A 22,418-nucleotide genomic window follows, 5' to 3' on the forward strand; every position below is an offset into this window, starting at 1 on the left:
GGGAGCACTCGAGGGTAGCCGGATCCATCGAAAAGATGCTATCGTCACGACGATCACGAGCGTGCAGCTGTTTCGTGAGCGACCTTTGGGGCAAACATCAATCCGTGTTGTTTTTTCGCGAAGGAGTAAAATGTTTTCGCTGAAGGTGATGCGCGAAACGTACGATGATGCGCTGCTTAATGTCAATGTGGAGGTTAAGAGCGAATGTCCTGGGGCTGGGATGGACTGATTGTTTAACAAGGAATATTTGTAACGATCAATTCAATAGATATGCAATGTTGGTTTCTCGAGCTTATTGCTTTATTTTAGTAAATAAACCCATAACTTTAACTTTATTTTTGCAAAGCGTAGTAACGTTACGCACAAAAGGATTCTATTGTAGCAGGATTTGAGATGCGTGCAGACTAAACAAATACATTTTTTCAACGCTCGTCTTCACTGCAGACAGCTTACCGCAGCGCTTGATTCATTCCAGCCATTATAGCGATATGTGATCAAAAGGTAAAAACCCCTCCCGACAGCATCACGTCAATCTAACCGAAGCGCTCCAAAGCGCCCCACAGCATGCCCGTGACCCCGTGAAGCTCCGCACACGCGTGCGGTTTGAAGGAGGTCTTTGCCAAGAATAAATAAATAAATAAACAAATATGTATATCTTCTCCATCACCCATCACAAAGCCCACCATCGAGCGCGAAATAAAGGATTGCTTCTTTGCGCAATATGTGCCCTCCTGTTCCTGTGTGCCCCACCGGCTGCTCGGGCTGGTTGTTTGATGAAGCTGAAATGGAAATGGCTGAAATTAGCAGCCAAGCAGATGGACGCCGTTCTGAAGGAACGGCAAAGACCACAGCTCCGAAGACCAAAGAACGGGCACGAACGGGGATGGGATTGAAAGGGCGGGCGGCTCTCGATTGATTGAGCACGAACATCAAGCACGGGCGACCACATCTTTGTCATGCGGAACATGCAATCCATCACGACGTGCGGATTAGTACAGTGTGTGTGCGTGTCGTATGTGAGCCATTCTTAGTTATTAGAATTGAAAACACATTTTGAGATGCTTTGAATGTCTTTGGGACAATGTTTGGGAGCTTAGCGTATATTGTAACCGGTTACTAAATGACTGTTTAATCATTGGAGAGTAAAGTTTATACAATATATACAACCGAACACAATTTTGAAATTAAAATTCAAAGCACATTCTACCGTGTAGCGGAAAATCGGTACCTCACTGTAGCGCGATCGAATCGATTTCGTCTTTTTGTGCAAAAGCGAACAGGAGAATAGAACTTTTGCAAGAACTCGCACTCGCGCCTGCGTCTGCAATCGATTCTTCTTTTGCATTCTGCATGACCCACGGTGCACCGATTATTTGCATCCCCGGACCGACCATCGATCCCCGCGTCCCCACGGTTCCGACAAACGACGAGGGTGGCATCTTTACGCTTACGTGTGCGACCGGCGGGGGGCAAGGTGGCGTTGCCGGTGCGAGGTCGATTACGATCCGATCCCATGCGATGCGTGATGAAATGCAGTGTGATTGGATTTTTCTCCCTTTCCATACACGAGGATGCAAAACCCACTCGCCACGGCCCCCTCTCCCCTGCTCACCATTGCGTGAGCAAATAACACGGGGAGAGGCGTGTCGTCGCATCGATTCTAGCCGATCCTAGAATGCAATTTCATACGAACCGGGTCGATCACTTGGGCACTCTGTGTGTTTATTTTCTAGCGGTACATTTGACTGTTTATTTCCCGCGCCACTATGGCTGCGAAACGCTTTGCCATCGGGTTGACAAAGGAGGGAGGTTGGTTGGCATGAAAGGCTCCAGTTGGCACACCGTCCGTCCCAACCCTCTTCATTCTGTTTAATCCAGTGATCATTCGCTTTAGCATCATCTTCCGCATGATCTTAAAAAAAAGAAAGAACGAACGATCGATAGGGCGACTTGCGTAACGGGCTGGAAATGGGAGGGAAAATTACTGCTGATTGGTGATGCGCCGAGGGGAAATTGGATGCACATTGCACACAATTGGAGAAAAAAGAGAATTATGAATAAATTTGCATCGGCAATGAGTTTCAAGTCGGAACACATACACATACACAATCGGGCGGCTTCGATTATGCCGAATGCAGCTTTCCGGATTGGGAAAGGGGGAGAGCCAGCTGGCCACTACCCTCCCCCACGAGCTGCTGCTGCTCCTGTTGCTGCCGATGATGATGTTGAACGGCTGAACTTTGCCGCCGCCGTTTGATGTGGAAGGTAAAGGCGTGTTGTTATCGGTATGAGGATTGTACTGGGATTGTGGAGGCTTGGCCGAGAGAGTGTTTGCCAGTGCATTTGCACTCGTTACATGGTTTGTTTGTTGCTCTTTTCAAGCTTGCAGCTTCAAGGGGCGCGAATGTTTTCTTCTAGTTAGATTAAAAATAATAACCAAACAAATTCTAAGGGTGCTTAAAAGCGTTCGATCTTTAAGTGGATTAAGATCGTGGTCCAAAGGGCGAATGGAACGAGTGGTTTTTAAGAATTGTTGGGGTGTTTGAAGCGTCTCACTGGATGTCAAATTGTCTTCAACAGCAGCAAATGAGATCAGGTATATGCAACAAACTATGTAAAACAGAGTCGTTAAAATATTGTTTCAATGGAAAGCTGATTATGATTAATCATATTTTAATGAAAATACGAAAGAACTTACAGAAGAGAATAAATCAATCCGTCTTTTATTGCAAATATGCCATCTAAACTGCTCTGACTTTTGCTTAAATTCGCTTTTGAGTATGCTGCAAGATAAGCCTTCTGATTGATCATGTCAGTGATTCTTTTTGGAAATAAACAAGTTAAATTCTTTTATAAATGGATATCCCTAAACATAAAAAATCCTAAATCGATAATAATCAACATTATTAAAGCAAAAATGAAGAAATGATCAAAAAGTAAGCTTACATAAGTGAGGATTATATCACTTATTATTAGCAATTATTAGTTATTTATACTCCTACAATGTAAAATGTGTAATGTAATATTAAAATTAATAAAAAAATTCAAAACGTTCGAAAGCGTTTGTGTAATTAATAGAGCAAGATAAGTAATACTGACAAATGTATTGTATGTTTTTTTTACTTTTACATTGAAACAAAATTGGCATTTTGCATGCAAAATATTCGCCCTACATGAAATACGCATAACAAAACGCTTGATTGCTATGTAAAAGAATGCAACAAAAAAACTCTCTCTCTTTCTATCTACTGCTTATCCCGATCCAAACAGACCGAATAGAACAAGCAATCAGTCGAATGACAAATCTGTTTTTCCACCGTTCTACCACCACCTACCCATCCGCCTCTAACGGTGCCCGGGGGCCCTGCAAATCGTAATGGCAGCAATTTTTCCTGCAATTTCTCATAATCGAACCTCGGGTTTTCATTTCTCATCAGCGGTGCATCCGAATGCAGCTCCGGGACAGAAGAATGGCACCTCCCCTTTCCTCCCATTCTTCACCCATTCCAATTTGTACAAAAAACGGCTACAAACCATCCGCTCTCTACTCTCCCCCGGGACAGGGAGGGATGTATAAAACAAACGAGTGAAAAATGGGAAGAAAAACGAGCCAAGAAATGACATCGGGCAGCAGCCAGCTTGGCCGCAGCGAGCCATCCATTCGCGTTCTTGGCATCGGTCCGGCAAACGGCACACGGTCTCTCGAAATCGGTGAGATTATGCTTCATAGCTTCTAAATTGGTGCTCGATTGTGTAACACGAAGCGGAGTGGAGGAGTGGAACGGACGGCTGCCATGCCCAACGATGCCGTTTTATCTAAGTGCGCCCCGGTCACATCTCGTGGCAAACATTTGTCGTAAACGTATGTAGCTGTGTCGCGCAAAGCGCCCGGTTACGAGTGCGATCGATTGTGCGTTGTGCCGCTGGCGTAAAGGGGTGCACACAAAAAAAAGAGGAAACATACACATTCCCGTTCCGTATTTCCCCCACGGCTCGGGAGAGGGCATCTAGGGACAGAATAAATCGGCAATGCAATACACAATAATAACATCATTACCGTCGCTATCGAAGCCGCCTTTGGTTGAGCATCGTGTGCAGCGGCAGCAGCAGCAGCAGCCAGAGCGTGTTTTCCTAGGTTATGTTATGAAACGATGGATGGAAAAAAACGCCAAGACAACCGGTAAGGGCGCAAGATCCAACGTCAAATCGGTGATCACGCATGGTAGAATAGAATGTGAGGTATAGGCTGATTGCATTTCCAATGCATCGCAACCATGCATCGGAGTGTGAGAGAGTTTTCTTTTTCTCCTGGCTCTTTTTTCCACACCACAAGAAAAACACTTTACCAACCGCAGAAAGACAGTTTTCCCCTGTGGTTTGAGGGGGAGTAAAGAGAAAGCATAAAGCAGCAAGAAGAAACAACGGGTGAAATGTTCTACATGTCAAAATCTTTTATTATTATTGATTGCATAACGGGGTTTATATCATTTTTTTCTTCTACATCTTTCCCTCTCTCTGCACTCTTTGGTTCCCCAACGAAGCAGTGGTGGTGGAGGTGCGGTGGCCAAGATAAATCGATCGTGGCGATCGGTGAGGTCCGGTTGCGGTTCGTGATGCACCACGGGTTCCTCATACCGTACCGAGTGCAAGAAGTCTCCAATTGGACAGTTGGGATTAAAGCTGAAGGGGTAGAGAGCTCCATGAACACAACATAAAAACATGTGTAGAAATTCTTGAAAAAGAGTGTGTGGTTTTGCTGCTTTTTTTGTGGAAAAACAAGACAAAAAATGTATCCCGGAAGACGGCGGGATCCCATTTGGCTGGGAATGATAAATAAAGCTAAGATTCACCGCCCGAAACAGCCTCAACTGCGTCATCTTCACTGGACGTCGTCTTTCTTTCACCAGGCATGACTTTTCACAGCGGAAACGTTTCTCTGGTTCGACAACAGGGACCCAAAAAACACGGAAAACAAATGAAGAAAGTATTCGAAATGGAACAAAAAATGGCAGAACAACATATAGGAATTGAATCGAACGTGCCGCGCTCTTTAGAACGAGAATAAATCTTTGCCACACAACAAAAACCTCACCGAGACCAAAATAAAAGAAGTAGTTTTTGTTCTGTTGGATAAAAGGCATGAAAAGCTGAAGGTGCCCCATCCCTAAAAACGCATCCATCCACACACACACATTTGTCTGCGGCAGAAGCGAACACACATTGTAACTTCACGCCATATTAGCGGTTCTTTTGCAGCATGAGTTTTAGCTTCCTTTCGCTTCGCTCGACTCTGACACTCTCTCAGCTCGCGCAGGATGGTCAAGCTTCTGGCGGTGGTCAAAGCCGAGCCCTCCAGTGACGGAACCAATCGTCATGTAACGGGATTTGTCCATCGGCTTCTTTCCCGCCCGGCTTCCCTCCCCATGCCTTTTATATGAGGGGGAAAGGGAATCAATTTCGCGCGCCCGTGAAACGTAAGAATGATTGATTTAGGAACGCGGATTCGACGGTTCACTGATCTTCTCGGTATGGGTGGTGATATCCAACTCTACCACATCATCCTCCCCCACTTCTCACAGTGGAAAAAAATAAATGCTTGTCGAAGGGTACAACCTGTCCACCCGCAGCACCGCCGCGTGAGTGCGTGGTGAAAGTCTTTCGGGTGCGAATTTTTGGCCGCAACGCAACGGCAAATTCGAAAGCGCAATGAAGCGAAAGAACAATCTACTTACTTTGAGCTTGCAGAATCGTGGTCGCCTGTCCGCCGGGGAAGGTTGCATTTCGCTTGTGACGGCCCTGTAAAGATGAGAATTGCGTGGGGGGAGAAACAGCAAGTAAGTGAATGTGTAATGGTTTTGCCATTGCCCCGTTGGGCGGAGAATAACACTAAAACGTTAACGTTTGCAAGAAAGCATATCGATCATTTGCAATTACGCGCATGCACGCGTGATTGATGCAAAGCGATGGATGAAGATGATGGGCCTTTTCGGTGGGATACGTACCTTGGATTTGGGGAAGGCTACCAGCACGTTGAACCACCATTTCGACTCCTCCGGGCAGGTACCCTTCACGAACGTGACACGGTCCGGTGCAGTGATGGCGATCGAGTGCGGGTGGCTGGTGATGTTGTCGGCCGTGGTCACCTCCAGGACCTTCGTCATGTCGATTATGGCCTGTGGAATTGTTTCGGGCTGCAAGGGGAAAGAGAATGAAATTGTATGGATATTAATATAAATTTTGTGTGAAAGTATTCAAAGGGAAGGTAATGTTGTGATAATGCTTCATGAAAAAAAATACTTATGCGATAATCTGATTTGTTTATGTATCTAAAATGCTTCTTAAATGCTTCTGCAAGCCTTTATCAAAGCTATTTTACACTCTAATAATGACTGTACGACATGACAGAACGTTTGCTTTGTTTTTGGTATGAAATTCTTGGAATTTCGGTTCGGACAATAATGCTTTCTTTGGTGAAGCTTATCAAAATATACATCTTAGCAATAATTAATCTATTGCTTATTTGTTTATTTGTTTAAAAGTTAACGCATCAAACTAAAGTTTTTAAAACGGGTGCTCTAATATTATTTTACACGTGTATGTCTACATACAAAAAAACATATATAAACATATAACATGGTTTAGATGGTGCTTAATTGAGAGAGACGTAAACGATCCCTGAATGTGGTCTGAGTTATATCAAAGTCGAACAAAGCAGCGATGGAGTTGAAGTTTCTGGTATTATTAAACTAAATTAAAATGAAATTGAAATATTTAACAATAATTTTGAAAAACGAGACAAATATTAAATATCTAACAGTGATTAAAACATATAATTTAAATCATGAGACTGGATTTCGATGATCCTCATCGGATATAATTTCTCATCCATAAACACACTGAATTGCATCCTTAAAATTAACAACGCACAACGTTCCGAAACCAAACGGGGGAGGTAAGTGGCACCATCGAAATGAATTACCATTCACCGGCTAAAGATCTCTCAATCAATGGGTGCACCGTGATGGCACACCAACGGTTTCCGAATCAATCGATACCGTGCAGTGCAGACGCACCGATTTGCAGACCACAGCAACAGTAACAGCACGGAGATGGTGCCGTCGCTCCGTGTGCAACTAAATTGCATCAATAAAACCGTTAAATTAGTTTACAGAAAATCTCCATTTCGGGGAGGCTGTTATAAATTGCACGCATGGGCAAACAGAAGAAGAAGAAAAAAACAAAATCCAACGACTGCCCCAAGAAGAGAAGCGCTATCATTCGTAGGGTGGCGAACAAGGGAAGGATTACATCAATCCCATTTTGGGAAAATATTTATATTCCCCACCGTTTCGGGGAAGGTGTTATGGTGTTCTGGGGATGCATGTTGGGTCTTCGTTTTTGTTTGGTATGTTGCAGTTTTTGTTGTTGTTACTTTGGCAGGAAGAAATGTGTCAGGACCAAGAGATGCGCCGATGAGGCGCTAACCATTTTTTTCGTTTTGCGCCACAGTGCGCCACCTGTGGAGAGATTTTATTAAGCAGCCGCGGTCGTGGATCGCCGGGCCACACGGCACAACGGAGACGATAGTACCCATTTTAGCTGCACATTTTATAGGGTGTTTCTTTTATTTCTTTACGAGCACTGTGAGCGAAGTGATATCGGTGCTATTCCCCAATGAGGATGGCAGGGTATCTTACGTCTTTGCGAAATTAAATTGGATTTCTTTTCGGTTTCGCTTTTGTTTGGCTCTTAATCTTAACTCTCAATTTTTGGTTGCATTCGATTGCATTTGCCCTTGGAGCTTTAGCTTTAGCTCGCTGGAATTTGAAGGATTGTGTTGGACTGGGTTCGGTTGGGTTATTGGCGAAGGTTTTCCCAAGAAGGATTAAGCGCGTAGCTATTCCATGGCCGTGCAATAAAATGTCGGGAAATTAATTTGAGACAGCCAGTGTGCTGGTATTGGCCATTGCTGGTTTAACCTTGGTGAAGATTAATTTCCAAAAAAAAAATCTTTTATGCATTTGCAGACATTTCGTTCAAATTCTTAAACGGGATACGACGTGGAATTTCAATTCCAGCATTCAAGGGCATGTTCTCTGGTTCATCTTTTCGTAATAGCATGACGGACGGTGTGGTCGTCGGATTACTTCCGAAAATCTGACAAAATATTATGCCTTCAACGGTTACCAAGCGAAGCATTCATATTTTTCAATCATCTTGGTAACATTCTTAATTTGCAGACGCAGACGGCACAGAACATGACCCTCGCTGAGCAGGGCCGGGGGCGATAGTAAGCCGAAACCCTGACAGTGATTCTAATCTTGAGCGGGACGATTTAAAATATTTGCTTGTCACGCTGCATGCGAGCGAGCGAATGCAGACTTGGTTTGATGCTGTAGTCACGTGAGGATGTATCGCATCGCTGATCCATTACAACCTGCTGAGTTGAGTGGAAACATTCCTTCCAAAATTGTTTAAGCACACATATGCAAAGCAAAGCCGAATGCATCATTTTAACCCCACATCACGGCGGCGTTGAATGCCCAAAAGCCAATCTTTTTAAGGTGATCCATGATTAAATCGACACTCCGTGGCACCATATTCACCGTGAAAGAGCCGCAACTGCGAACATCGCAATTGGATGGGATTGGTGGATTTGGGGTATTAAAATTTAAAAATAACACAACCCGATTCACCCCGATAGCAGCAATTACGAAAAAGCGGACAAAAAAGACAAGCCATTCAATTAGAAACTTTATGTGACCCGCGCGCACTTCGGGCTCGGGATGTTCGGAGAGCAGAAACGTGAGCATATTTTGTTTAATTTTCGCACACCTTCTGCTCCTTTGAAGAGCGATATAAGGCTGGCAACCAACCAACGGCAAACGTTTTTATTGGGGCGCTTTATGTGTGTTTATTTGCTCATGTACGCATCACATGCGTGGCTATATAAAAACAAAGATTGCAACGAGCGTTTAAGCACGTGTTCGAATAGCTTGTCGGGGGGAACCAAAGACAGGTGGAAGTGGAAAATAATTCTTCAAGCTTATTATTATTAATGTCTGAAGTGTACAGATCGTGTTCCTTTTTTGGAGGGTGCACGGTGGTTTGCCTTGTCTCGTAAAAACGAGCAGAGGATGAAAATAGGGAGGAAAAGGAGGCTGTGATCCGGACTTTAGTCACCTTCTTGGTAGTGCTAATTGACCATTGTGAAGCCACCTTCCCTGCGTCAGGTATCGCTTGTAGGACAGTATTTCCGTTATTGGTTGTTGTTGTGTGTGTGTGTGTGCTATGCCTTTACTTTACACAACGAGATTGAATGCGCCTTTTGTGTATAGCAAAGCCAAAAAGCGCAAAAAGCCACTCACACCTGTTTTACGTTATCTGGCAAGTATTTAGCGTCATTCGAAATGTCTGATGTTGTACGTTGAGACAAATGCAACAAAAAAGAATAGAGCGGAGAGTTGCAACGCTAAGTAAAATTGATTTGCTTCGCTCGGACAGTTATCCTTCACACAGGTTGCAGATAATTAGCAAGGTCAAACCGTTCTTTCGGATGTTTTGCATACGAAAAGCAATTTATTAACCATCTCCACAAAGAAAATGTTTTTTTTAGTGGTTGCTAAAAACATGCCTTTCAAAACACCAAAAACGAACAAAAACCGTCAAAAGTAATAACTTCCACCATAATTCAATCAATCGATAATGCGTTTATACTTACATGTTCATCCACCGAATAAGTGAGCTCCCCGTCGTCGTACAGCACGAACCACCTTCGTTGCCATCGCTGTAGAAAAGAGATAGAGAAAGAGAGAGATAAAAAACACACATACCAGTTAAGAAAATGTCAAAAGAATGCAAATTAATTACGGTAACCATAAACAAGCCGCAGTTGTAATAAATTTGCTCCCCGACAACCGGAGACGTTCTCAAAACACTTGGTGGAGGCTGCGCATACGAGGACACCGGGAACCAAAAAAGATAAGCATACTGCCAAATAGTAAAGCAGCATCGAAACATCCCCTCCATAAAAATCCCCCAAAGAGAATATAAGTACGCACCAAAAACAAGACAGTTAACATCAATAATTGAAGGAGAAAGGCATTAATTCAGAAGAGTGAGTGAGAGGGGCGCGCGGGGCGAGGGAAATGAAAATATCATAAACGTCCACCGCGAGGCGATGCGGATAAAAACGTTCCAGACATGTGTTTTATTAGCTTTTTTTGGCGGTTGGTTGACAGAGGGTGGGTCGGGCACTGTGAGATGAATTTACAGCAATGCAGCAACACTTATCCGAAAACGCTTTATTTGGTTATGGAATGCCATTTATTGGCGTTATAAGGTTAGGGCGGGCAGGAAATATGGGGTGGACAGGGCCGGTGTTCGAGCCAAAAACGGAAGGATCCGGTGGATATGGATTTTTTGTTTTGATTTTCGCATTCTGACCAAATATTGAAGATAAGCACTTCAAAGTGTCTGTTTGAGTTGAGAAACATGTTTCAGTTTTTATTTAATATCATTAAATTGTTACACATTAAAGTGGTAAATATAAAGTCGCGAGACAAAAATGTTTGGTTGGAGAGATATTCTTTAAATACAATCATATCACACTATTGCTACGCTGGAGTGTTAAAACTGGTCAAAAATCTCTGATCACAGTCAGATCTCTGATTTTAATTTTTCAGAAAAAAATAATATCAACAAAAGAAAAATTCAAAGGTTCGACATTGCAATTGCACATTATCACCTTGATCGGAACGCACGCTGTATAAACCATGAGCGTACGAAAGTGCACCTCGGTCAAGATGCATTCTTGTTCACGTAAATGGAACGGTTCAATGCCTTTTTTGGGGAGCCGCAGCCATCTGACTGCCCTGCCCTTGCTTTTACGTGTGTCTGATTCTGATGGAGCACACTGTCGATGAATAAAAAAAAAAGAGCCGTAAACATATCATCATCAACTGACCTACAACTGAAGCAGAACGCGAATAAGAACGCAAACGCACGGTAGGACACGATGAAAGCGGAGGAACAATTTCTACCGCCCCAAAAATGGCAAGTGTCCTTCGCAGGGTCATGAAGGGATGTAGTGCATACGGCGCACGGCACAACATGTCTCCTTTGCTTGTGAAGTTGACCTACATGCCAGAGGGCACACCGGTGATCGGTGAAGAATGACTCGTTTGGCTTTTACCGTTCAACGCGGACCGGGAAAGGGGGCATAATGTTTTAAGCGCAACGTTGTTTTTTTAAAGGACGGTGTTGTGGATAAAAAGGTTTTTTCTTTTGAATTTTGGTGTGAACAACTGGCTCCATGTTATTAACTCCTGCCGGCCGGGCAGGTACGGGGACCAGTACCGAATTGTGAGTGAAAAACAATTCATCATATTTTGTGTGTGATGGAAGCTTTGAATGGAATGCACTTTTGCCAGATGAATAACGTTCATACGGGGAAGAGTGTAACAACCCTCCCCCTCCCTCCTCCCCCTTTGGGACCCATCACACGCACTGGCTCACATTTTCTCGGCCCCAATCCGATCAGATGGGAATGGGTTTGTTGTTTTAAGCGGCTTCCGTGTCGTTTCGTTTGCTTGAAATAAAACAAACGACTCATTCGAAATTTTGAGAGTGAAGCGACGAACCCCCCAACCCACAAGGGGAAGAGACATTAAAACAACAGTTAAGCAAGCAGTTTTAATCGTTTCTTTTAACCCTTCGTCGTGGTCATAGGGCTGAGTGTTGTGTTTAGTTTCCATCTGTCCTAATCAACCTTCCCAGTGTCTTCTCTCTTCCCCACGGGACTTAGTGGTGAAACTGACGCGCGTAAGTTTTTGTTTGTAAGGGAGCAACAAAATAAGCAGACGGTCAGATCGGATTGAAGCGAGTGATTACCACCGGAGGCGTGAGCAGAATCGTTAAAGTGTACATAAATTATATCCAGCGGACCGCTTCTATTGCGTTCAAGTTTGCTCTGCCCTAGCGGACTACCTTTATTTACACCTTGCCTATTGCTTTCTTTCTGAAGGCGAGACGGTGTGTGAGACACTCCCATTCAAAAAAGGGCTGGTGCTGCTGTTGCTGAGAGGGAGGCAAGAAAAAAAAAAGACGAACCCTTTACGATCCACCTTCTCCATTCATCCAGCCCGAATACTGCTACTCCGTCTGCTAGACCTAAACCGGCCGGAGGCAAACTGTGTGCGCAACATTGTTATTGTTTCGTTGAACTACAAGGTGTAATTCCTCAAACGCCAACCCCAGGACCGGTGTCGGATGAATGGGATGAATGAATGGGGATGCTAAAGGCACCCTTCGAGTACAGTTTAATAGAGACCTTCTGGTGAAGCAGGCGGTCTGCAAGAGCGGGTGAATCGTGGGAGTTTTGGGCTCAAAACAAGCTGGCCAGCAACTAATTCCCGAATGGTGGCATAAACTAGTTGCGCGCAGTGGCAAATAGCAGCGCCAGCCGCAAGTGCCGCAAGAGATGTTAATTAAATTAAAAATGCAAACAATCTATAAAACGCGTAGGGGTGTAGATTGCATTCGTGTGATGGTTGTACTGCGATCGTTGTACCGGTATGTGTACTAGGGGGGAAAAAGGTGTAAATACATTGACGCCCTATGCGAAAGATTACTGTGAGAGAGTGTTCTATGATAAAAATAATTCCAGTTCTAGTGGGTTTGATTAATGGGCGTTGGTTTTATCGATGTTTTTTTTTCATTCAGTAGCTTTAGAGGGAGGAAACTATGCCACAGGCAAGTGTTTGTAGAAGTTTATCGATGTTTGTAAGCGTTTGTTTGCAAGGGAAATTTTCTTCCTCGGAGATTAGAGCACACTTAATTTCACAAAATCAGCCGGAAGGGACAATTAAATCTAATAAGAATTGAACGAGATATCCTGAAACCAACCCATTCTTTCGCTCTGTTCGCTTAATCTAAACTCTTTTCCGCTCGTTCTGGACGTGTTTCTCTTCTTTCTCGTTGATGCCCTTTTGGTGCAGAATTAATTTCCTGTAGCGATTGGCATTGGTCAACAAGCCAACCAGCAAGAAAATCTGCGTCTCCATGCAGCAGCAAGTGGTTAATGCTAATTAATTGTTGTTTCCCCTTCCTTAACAACCCCAGCAACCTCCGCCATCATAACCCTTGGAATGAAACACAACCAAATTGACGATGGGAAAAAGTCTCGATTGTCTTTGGCCAGTGGATTGCATTGAAGCTTTAATAGCTGTTTTTGATAAGATACATTATTTATGGGTGACTCGTGGTTTGTATAAAAGTTATTTACGAGTTATTTGTGTGTGTGTTTGTGTGTGTGTGTGTGTGTGTGTGTGTGTGTGTGTGTGTGTGTGTGTGTGAGTGTGTGTATGTTTAAATACAGAGAAGAAAATAATGAAATGAAAACATCAAGCAAACTACCAATGAGTGAATATTGACAAAATTTATCCATTTCTGAATATAGGCATCAACTGTTTTTTCAACATGTTTCTTCCAATTTCAAAATTCAAGCTTAATGGTTGAGCTTAATTTGTTCTGATTTAGTTGATCGAGACAAATACATACACACACACACAACAGCAGTGCTACAGGAAAAAGAAACTCAAAACGACCACCTCCAAATCGAAACGATGTAAGTGTGCGGGATCTATTGAATCTTATAATTAATTACCTTCACTTAATTTTAATCACTTAACCGTTCGGAAAGCGAACAAGAAAGCGGTCCAGAAAGGTTTGCCAGACACTGACACAGCCCGGATCCGGTTCACCGGTGGGTCAAAAGAACGGTAGGGAATCGATTGATTCGACCCATCGGCTCTACCAACTGCTAGCCGCGATGGTGGTGCAGCGAAAACAAGTGCTCCCAGGTGACTTATAATCTGGCCCACCATAAGTTATTAGTTCCGATTGATCCCGGTGACGTGCCTGGGGAGGCTTCTTCTCGCGGGCTACAGCTGTGCCGGTGCGCTCGAAATCGGCAAGCCGATTACAAAGCGTTCGGTGGTGGTTCTTTTTTTGCTCGGTTGCTCAGTGTAAGGTGATTAATTTGGCGCGTAACAACATGTTGGCATTGGGTACGCGAGACGATGGTGTGTTTTTTTCGGTGTTGTCCTTTTTTTGCTATCCCTTAATGCTTTACGCGGCACAGGTAGCAACACCGACTGGGGTGACATTTGCAACCGTCTGCGTCTCTGCGCGGCACATACCATCGTCTCCTGCATGCGCGTACTTGCGCACATCGCACCCTTGCATTAGCTTGGAGAAGAGCTTGGGCAGCACAGGGGAGATGATAATGGCCGCTCGGGCTCGGGAGAGAAAATATGCGCGGGGTTGGGCGTTGTCTTGGCCATACCATGATTTGTGACGCCGCGGAATGATCGATCGATTCGATCCCCGATCGGTTTGGCCTTCTGTCGCGATCGGGACGGCGGGGAGTTGTCGGTCACCGAAAAGGGCACAGACTCGGATGGGACAGTCGCGGGCAGATAATGGCACAATAAAGCGGTCAAAGCTTTGGCAGGCAAGCGCAGGTTTTTTGTGTTTGTTTCGTGTGTTCGGTGTGCGCACGGTGCGAAGGGCACACAGTGACAAATGGTTATGGAGCAGATAGTCGATCACGCGTTGAAATGTACAAAAATGGAGTAACGGTTTTTAGGCGTTCAAGCGGAGGGTTTCAATTTTCTTTTTTGCTGTTGCTGATTTTAAAATATATTTCAATTTGCAATAAACCTTGCACAAGAGTCTGTTTTATCTGTACATTAAAGCATTTACAAAAACCCGTGATTCCATTTGTTAAGGCAAGTTTCAATCAAGTTATCAGTAACTAGGTAGAATCAGCTAGCAATGGGTCTGTTTGGCTAGAAAGGAATTTCTAACAAAGTTTACACTTAGTTTTCAAAAGCTTGACTAAACAATTAGTTTCATTACTAAATTAAAAAAAATAAAACCCGTTTTACATATTAATATCATGGTATTAAAAAATCGTTAACATCAAGTACACATTTTATAATAATAGTGGTTTTGGGATTGTTAGCCATGCATGCCTCTAAATCAAATCTTAAAACGAATTCTGGACAACTAGATCATTATTTTTTCAAACACATTTCCTCTTTGCTGTAATCTTATTTCGGTCATACTCGGTTAATCCTAAAGTTGATACATACTGACTAGGGTACAGTAAAGCTTCCATTTGACGTATACTTTATCCGAACCCAACTATGCCATATTTTCGCCAATAAAATCCCCCAAAAAAATTCTGTAGGAATGCTCGCGCGCTTTCGCTTTGATCCCGTAGGTTGTGTGCGCGCGCGTGAACGCAAATTTATCGCCTCGCATCCGTCGAACCGGCCACACGAGAGAGTTATGCTTGCGCATAATTTTCCAACCTCGTACCACCATCACAGGCATCTCGCATCACCGGCAAAAAAGGGACACATTTTACGCAGCTTGATTTTGTCTCCAGCTCTCAGGTAAATGTTTCGGACGAAAGGTGGGTGGTTGGAAAAGCGACGCTACAAATAACGCCATTCCACCGCACGAAACAAGTTGATCCATCGGTTGATGTCGACCGAACAGGGCAGACCGATGGGGCGGTGTTGCCTTCCAATTTTGCTCGTCCCCATACAGCCGCGGGGTCCTTTTTTCTACCCCCATCATAGCCTGCCATGCTTAGAGCTGGAAACCCGCGCGAGGAGAAAGCCGCGAGGTAAGGTGTCAGGATGCGCCAACCGCCTCCGCGCGATACGCGATCGCGGCTGATTGTTTTCTTCCCGCGAGCGCTGCATCGTCCGCGATCGATGGCGAGATGGCAATTTGCATAAATTGGAGTGTCATTTGCCACTGCCAAAGCGCGCGCGAGCGCTACCGCCAAAGCCCGGCTACTGTTGCGCACTGGCCAGTCGTAGCCCGTTGGTGTAACGGGATTTTAAATAGTTGTGGGACGTTGGGGCGAGATGGGCGGGTTGAGCGAAGCGGTACAAGCGTTACTACCCTGAGGGCGTTCGAGCCGACGAGATCGGTTATTGATTCGTTTGGTTCGTTTGGGAGGGTGATTTTGTCTTGTTGTGCTGTTTTTTTGTTTTGTTTTGCGCCAAGCGCTCTCCACCACGCTAGCGAAAAGGTCGTCGGGTTAATTCGTCAGCAGATCGGCAATGATGCAGTTACAAATAAAGGGGATGATCATCCGATGCAAGATCTCCCACGACGCTCTCGGACGAACGTCGGAAGGTAGGCTGGGATAGGTTGAAAACAAAAGTCTTCCGAAAATAATGCCAGAATAAATAAACACGAACTTCCAGCCCGGAGTGGCCCAGAATGGCAAGTAACAAAGTATCAGTTTGCAAAGCTGGGCAGCGGGATGTGCACGCCAAAATTGGGACTGAGGAAGCATCATCAAGAACACGATCTGCTTCACGATTGTTTTGTGTCGGAAATGCAGCTCCGGAATGCAGCGGGATGTCGAATCCTTATTATTATCTTAGCTCGGCAACCGCAACTGCAGCGAAAGAGGAAATCACGGACCCACAATTGACGAGCTGCCCTGGATTCGGCGGAGAGATAGGATTGAAAAGGTTTTGTGAACGGATGTTGGAGCAAGTACAAAAAAAGACCATACTTAACACAATGTAACACTTTTTAAGGGCATAATCATTTGCTTGCCTTTTCCACCGAACGTTAGGATTACAATTATAGTGTCATTTTGGTACATTTTCATGCTGCATTGCGTGATTTCTGGTTGGGTAATATTTTCGCTAGTATTCGATCCTTTCCGTACGTGGGACTTGAATTGGTTTATTCTTTTACGATGGTTGGTGCGTTTCAAAGGAAATTTAACTCGTTCTGTTTTATATTCTGGGTATTTCCCACTAATGACTGTTATTTGCAGCAGGACTTTCAACGTCTAGTTAACATGCTTATTAGTTCGACGTCCAAAACATTGGAATTTTGTGACGGAAATAAAAACAATTTCGATCTTTTGCTACATTAATTTACAAATACAAATCAAGATAATTGTCATGATAGCAACACAACCTTTCGATTCCGATTATCTATCGTTTTACATCACAGCAAAACCGGCAATAAACAATCGGCAACATTATTCTCTGATGAAAGGTACAATTTCAACCACATCTTACAGAACTCAATCGATGCGAAGAAGTGTAATAAATGTTTGGCGGACAGAAAAAGAACAGAACAAGAGTAAGTGATGCTAGCATGCAAGCCGTTTACAAAAAAAAAAAAAAAGCACGGCTTCCCCAAATGTCATGCACAATTTTGTGCAATTTATGTTTATTGTTTTCGGCACGTCATGTTTTACGACATTGTTTATCTTGCGGTTGCGATTTTTGGCTTGGATTTTGCAGCAGATGCAGAAGAAAACCCCAAACGAAAGGGAAGGAATTTTCCTTCACCGTGCGAATGATTTATGCTGCTTCTCGTCCCGCATTTATTTGTTTCTCTGCTGTGCCTATAAAACCTTATAAAACAAACCGGTGAAGCGAGGGCGACATGCGCAAAGGGACTAAAGGTACGAAATTTAATAATTAAAGAAACGATAATTAACAGCACTAATTGATGCCGTTCAGTGAAACATCTATCATTTTCTCCCGGCCCCTCCCGTGCATAAAGCCGTGCGTGATGCAACGAGCAGAATGGGTTGCAATAAAAACGACCAAAGAACACACACAACACAGGGTCAGAAAGGTGCAATAAATGCAATGCACTTTGCACTGGTCGGCGGGGCGAAAAAAAAAGAAAACAAAAAACCGTGGCTGGGTGTACCGAGAGATTTGTTGGCATTAAATGGCACCCCCAAAAATGGGTAGGACACTGAAACGAATCGGTGTAATTTAGCTGTACGCGTTTTCGGTGCAATCTTCCCCACAACAGTAAGCAGTAATCGTGAAAGTGACCCCCGCCGCGGGACAATTGTAATTATTTTAATTTCCATCGCAAGATGATGCTCCTCGCTAAAGTACCCGGGCGAGGTAGAAAGAGAAATGTTACGAAAGCGTAGTGCCATCCGACGACCATGCACGGTCGTCACGGTTTGTTGTGATTTTGGGGATTATTCAAATTTTTCAGCCACACCCCTGGAAGAAGAGCATAAAAAAGCTCAAATGGCACAACTCGAAATGGAACCTGACCCACGGGGGGAATCGCTACCCAGACAAGTGGCCATTACCTGGCGTAAGTGGTATTGGGTTGGGATTGCGCACTTGGCACACCGACGATACCACCGGTGTGGTGTTTGATATTTATTTGTCACGAGTCAAAACTTCCGAGTGGCAGCGAAGATCTTCTCGCCTGTTGACACTCCCTTGAAGCGGTGCGCGGTCGCTCGTGGTCCATCGCGTACCATCGCAGAGCCATGAAATCTTACTTTAATTGCAAGGCTGTACCAGCGGTGTACATACGCGGACACACTTGAAACAAATCACGCACCGCTCCACCGCTGGTGCGAGGATATCTTGCGGCGGCTGTCGTAAAAACCGTGACGGAAGTCAACAAACTCGCTCAATTGAACGTTTTTTAGAATACATCTGTACGTGCCCGCGATTGCTGGAGGTTGTGATTGCATAATTGAGGGTTTCTGTGTGCCGGTGTCCTCTTCGGTGCGGCCGCCTTCGAACTGGTATAATTTGAAACACGTTCGAGCGTTTTGGGTTGTTCCAGTGTAGTTGCTTGCACCTTGGGGTAAGATTCATGCGGGAAGTGTTGGCTCTCCACCATAACAACAACAACAACCTCCGGGAAGTGGAAGTAAAAACAACGCTATACCGGTGTTGAAGATTTCTCCAAACAACGCTTATCAGCACCTAAGCATCGGTCTGGACCACGGGTAGGAAGATCTAGGCTGTGGCTCTATGTTAGCATCCACTCCTCTCCAGGGTTCCAGGGCATTCTCCAGAGTGCTGAAGCAGGAATGGTATCGGGGACGGAAAAATGTAGCCAAACCTGTCAGCATCAAGTGACCGTGCGCATAAAAAGCCACAAGATACGGTCCATGATTGTGCACCGAGAAAGAGAGAGAGAGAGAGAGAACAAGAGGGGGAAAAACGCTTCCCTCCAAAGATAAAGATGGAGCGGTTCGGAACTTCACCGTTAAACACGCTACAGATGCTGTCAGTGCTGTTGGCTAAGAAGGCATCTCTTGTACCGGGCCTGGGGAAGTTATATAGACAACTTAGAGGACATCAAAGAAAACACATTGCAAACATCCGGAGATGGTTGGGCCGTGTGGTGTTAGGTGTACAGTTGTTCAACATAAGTCCAAAACAATGTAGGTACAGACAGGCCCAAGAGTTAGGTAGGTGTGGATTGGATGACCACCTTCGCGACTGACAGATTCATCGCGTCGGAGATACTTTCGTTGGGGTCAAAGATCTTCAAAAGAACACCTTCATCTTAGGCGCGCCTTTTACCGCTATTACATCGACGACAGTCTATCTACTGCGCTTCTAGAAGTATTTCAAGATCTTCTAAATCCAGTGCCCAAACCATAGTCTCAAACGAGGAGCATCCCGATGCCATGGAGTGCCGGCGACCGGTTGCGAGGTACACGAGGAGGCCAGCCCAAACCCAATCGTAAACCGGTCAAACGGTAGATGGGTGGCTCCGATAGGAGACAAAAATCAAGAAAATCAATTTTCCATTTCCCTGTTCCCCTCCCACTGGATGGCATTTTGGTGTGTGTGTGTGTGGTTGTGCAAGAGCTGGGAGAGGGTAGCATCTAAAGAATACCGGTGAGAATGTAAATGAAAAGCCTTTGCCTTTGATGAAGGTGCTCGATAGGCGGCGGTCCATGCGCTATCTACCAAACGTTTGGTTCCGCTGGAATGGCGGAAGGATGCTACCCCAACTGGAATGTACCAACTCGCACTCGCCCAGTGTGTGTGTGTGTCTAGCCACTCGAGGCGCAGATAAATGCTCCCCGGGCCAGACTGAGCTCTGAGGGTGTGCTGCATAGAAATAAAATACAGCTAGGCCGCCGCCCGTTGCCGTTCAAGGGCAGGTGAATTCAATTTAAAGCTCGGTTAGCTACGGACACCTTTCGATGAATGGCGTGTTTATTGAGGAAGATTCACAGCAAAGACGCGCACTATCACCCTCCTAGGGCGAGCCGGCATTGACGACCGACCCGGGAGGAAGTGTACTGCCTTGTTTTTAACCACTGTTACCGGTTTTTCGGGACCCCGGCTTGAAGGTGCTACACCTGGGAATTGGGACCTGAAGGGGGAACTCAAAGGCGTTTTTTTGCAGCCCCATCTGCCTCGCCGCTCTCTCAGTGTTCAGTGGGGCTGGTAAACCGGGATATGCTTGCGCAACAGGTTTCGTGCACATAATCTGGTGGCATTCATCTATGGGGAAGAACGAGGCTGCACGGGAAAAGGAAGCTAAAAGTTACCTTCTTTTCTTCCAATGGGCCTAGAGCTTGGCTGCGCCGGAGGAACAGAATTCACGTTGTAAATACGCATTCCTAATCGGTTATGTGCGACCGGCCGCCGCTTGCCGGTTTGGCACGGGATCGCCAACAGGAGAGGTGGCGTGTGTTTGAGTGCGCGCTCGTATCACAGATGGACTACTTTCCGAGCGCGGCCAGAATGCGCTCTCGCCAGTCTTGTTTTGTGCGGTGGCTAGAACGTGGAATGCATGTCAATAGCTACCACCGTGTGTGCCCTTTTTTAGTTTTGCTTGGGAAACTAGCAGGCAAACCCCGAGATTGGTATTGGCTTCGTTTTTCCACGCAAACCCATCGGTTAAAGTAAAGGTTGTTTATTGTATTGAATTTAATTCTTTAAAACAAAACAAACTATTTGTAGAGTTCCCTTAAAAAAAACTGTAAAAGAAATGTGCTAAATGTTAAAAAAAACAAAGCCTGTTTCCGAGAAAAAAAATTGTTTGGCAAACTTGGCAAATATTGACAGTCCATCAATTATGTGGACAAAACATTACTCAAGACATTACTTTTTGTCTCGCTGAGTGCTCTCCCTTCCCACAAAAAAATACCTCCACGTTAAGAATAATGTTTATGTCGTTTGCTTCGTTATTTTTTGCTCTCTTGAACTGTGTTTCGCCCAAAGTAAAATTAACGATTGTTCAATAAAAATGACACATTGAAAATTTTTGTTTCCTTCAACCAGTACCAGGAATGTTTGGGAGAAGATGGCAAAAAATCAGAACCACACCCCTTGAAAAAAAACAACAACAACAACAGTGCGTTTCTCCTTTGCTTCGAGCAGAACACAATCGGCCTCACCCCAAAATAATAATAACAGACAGCACACAGACACACACACACAGAGGCAGAAAAAATGCAAACGACCAAACGACGACTCATCATTATCTTATCCAAGTTGTCCGGGTTGCCTTCCTTGCCACAGGGCTGGGCAGGACGACCTAAACGCAACAACTCCCCTGCCCAACCGACCCCCAAAGAAACCCTATTGTTAAACAGCCCGACGGGGATTCGCGAAAGGATGTGTGTCCAACACATTCAGCAGCAAAAAAAAAGAGCCACCAAAAAAAATGGAAGACAACCCATTCAAATGGCAACGGAGTGTTGGAATTCAATTTGCTTTCTGTAAATGTGCTTTGGTGCTGCACAGAATCGAACCGAAAAGGAAATGGACGGCATGGAAGGAAAAGGTACGCGCGGGAAGTATTCAAAAGTCGGTGAAATGTGCGTTTTACGCCGGTGCGAGAGGTCAACGAAATTTGTTTGAACGTTCGCATTCGCGCGGCACGATGGAACAAATTGATCCTCGAGCGAAGAGGAACGCTCGCGGACGGAATGCTTTTGCAGGGGAGGGACGTTTTCTGTTCGACGCAATCCGATACTCGGCTCGAAAAAAGGAAAAAGCCGTTTGCCAAACATCCGAAACAATAATTGCATTGAAGTCGAGAATGATGATAAGTAAACGGACGGTTAGAAGTGCGTCTTGTGGTGTTGTGTGTTTGAGTTTAGCCTTTGTGGTGTTTGATTTTTTTTTTTGTGTCCGCAAACAAGGATTCACATTCTATGTTTATCATCATGTTATTAATCTTCAGTTCGAACGTTGGTAAACGAACTTGTATTGAAGCATTTGCGTTGGTACCTCAGGGTTGAAAAATTGGTGATGATTGCACTTTTTTTTCGCGGTCCAGCAGGGTGGTTTAAATTGGTTAAACGAATCCTTTTTTGCGAGAATTGCTAGGGAGGTTACATTTGACGGGCAATGTTAAGAACTGGTGATAAATTGTTTTACTCATCGAATAATGATAAAGGTGAGAACTTTAGCAAATGGAATTACCCGATTGTGAAAGTTGATAAATTGGATTGTTCTGAAATGCTTGAAATGTAATAAAAATGAAATTACTTTTCATATTTATATAGCTTTCTAGTCGAGCTCTCCTAAGCCAAAGCTCTCTTAAAAAATCAATTC

At 44.6% G+C, this 22,418-nt stretch overlaps 1 protein-coding gene across 9 annotated transcripts in view; it reads right to left on the reverse strand.

Annotated features, from left to right (window-relative positions):
• Positions 1-22,418, reverse strand: part of LOC1279265 (protein outspread) — a 202,427-nt gene that overhangs the window by 55,804 nt on the left and 124,205 nt on the right. For all 9 annotated transcript variants that reach the window (XM_061653614.1, XM_061653618.1, XM_061653616.1 and 6 more), the window contains exons 4-6: positions 9,722-9,787; positions 6,003-6,191; positions 5,733-5,796 (exon numbers count right to left, since the gene is read on the reverse strand). In XM_061653614.1, coding sequence (XP_061509598.1) covers positions 5,733-5,796; positions 6,003-6,191; positions 9,722-9,787 — 319 coding nt within the window. The remainder of the gene's footprint in view (positions 1-5,732; positions 5,797-6,002; positions 6,192-9,721; positions 9,788-22,418) is intronic.

The sequence above is a fragment of the Anopheles gambiae genome, chromosome 3, assembly GCF_943734735.2.
Source record: "Anopheles gambiae chromosome 3, idAnoGambNW_F1_1, whole genome shotgun sequence".
NCBI classification, from domain to species: domain Eukaryota; kingdom Metazoa; phylum Arthropoda; class Insecta; order Diptera; family Culicidae; genus Anopheles; species Anopheles gambiae.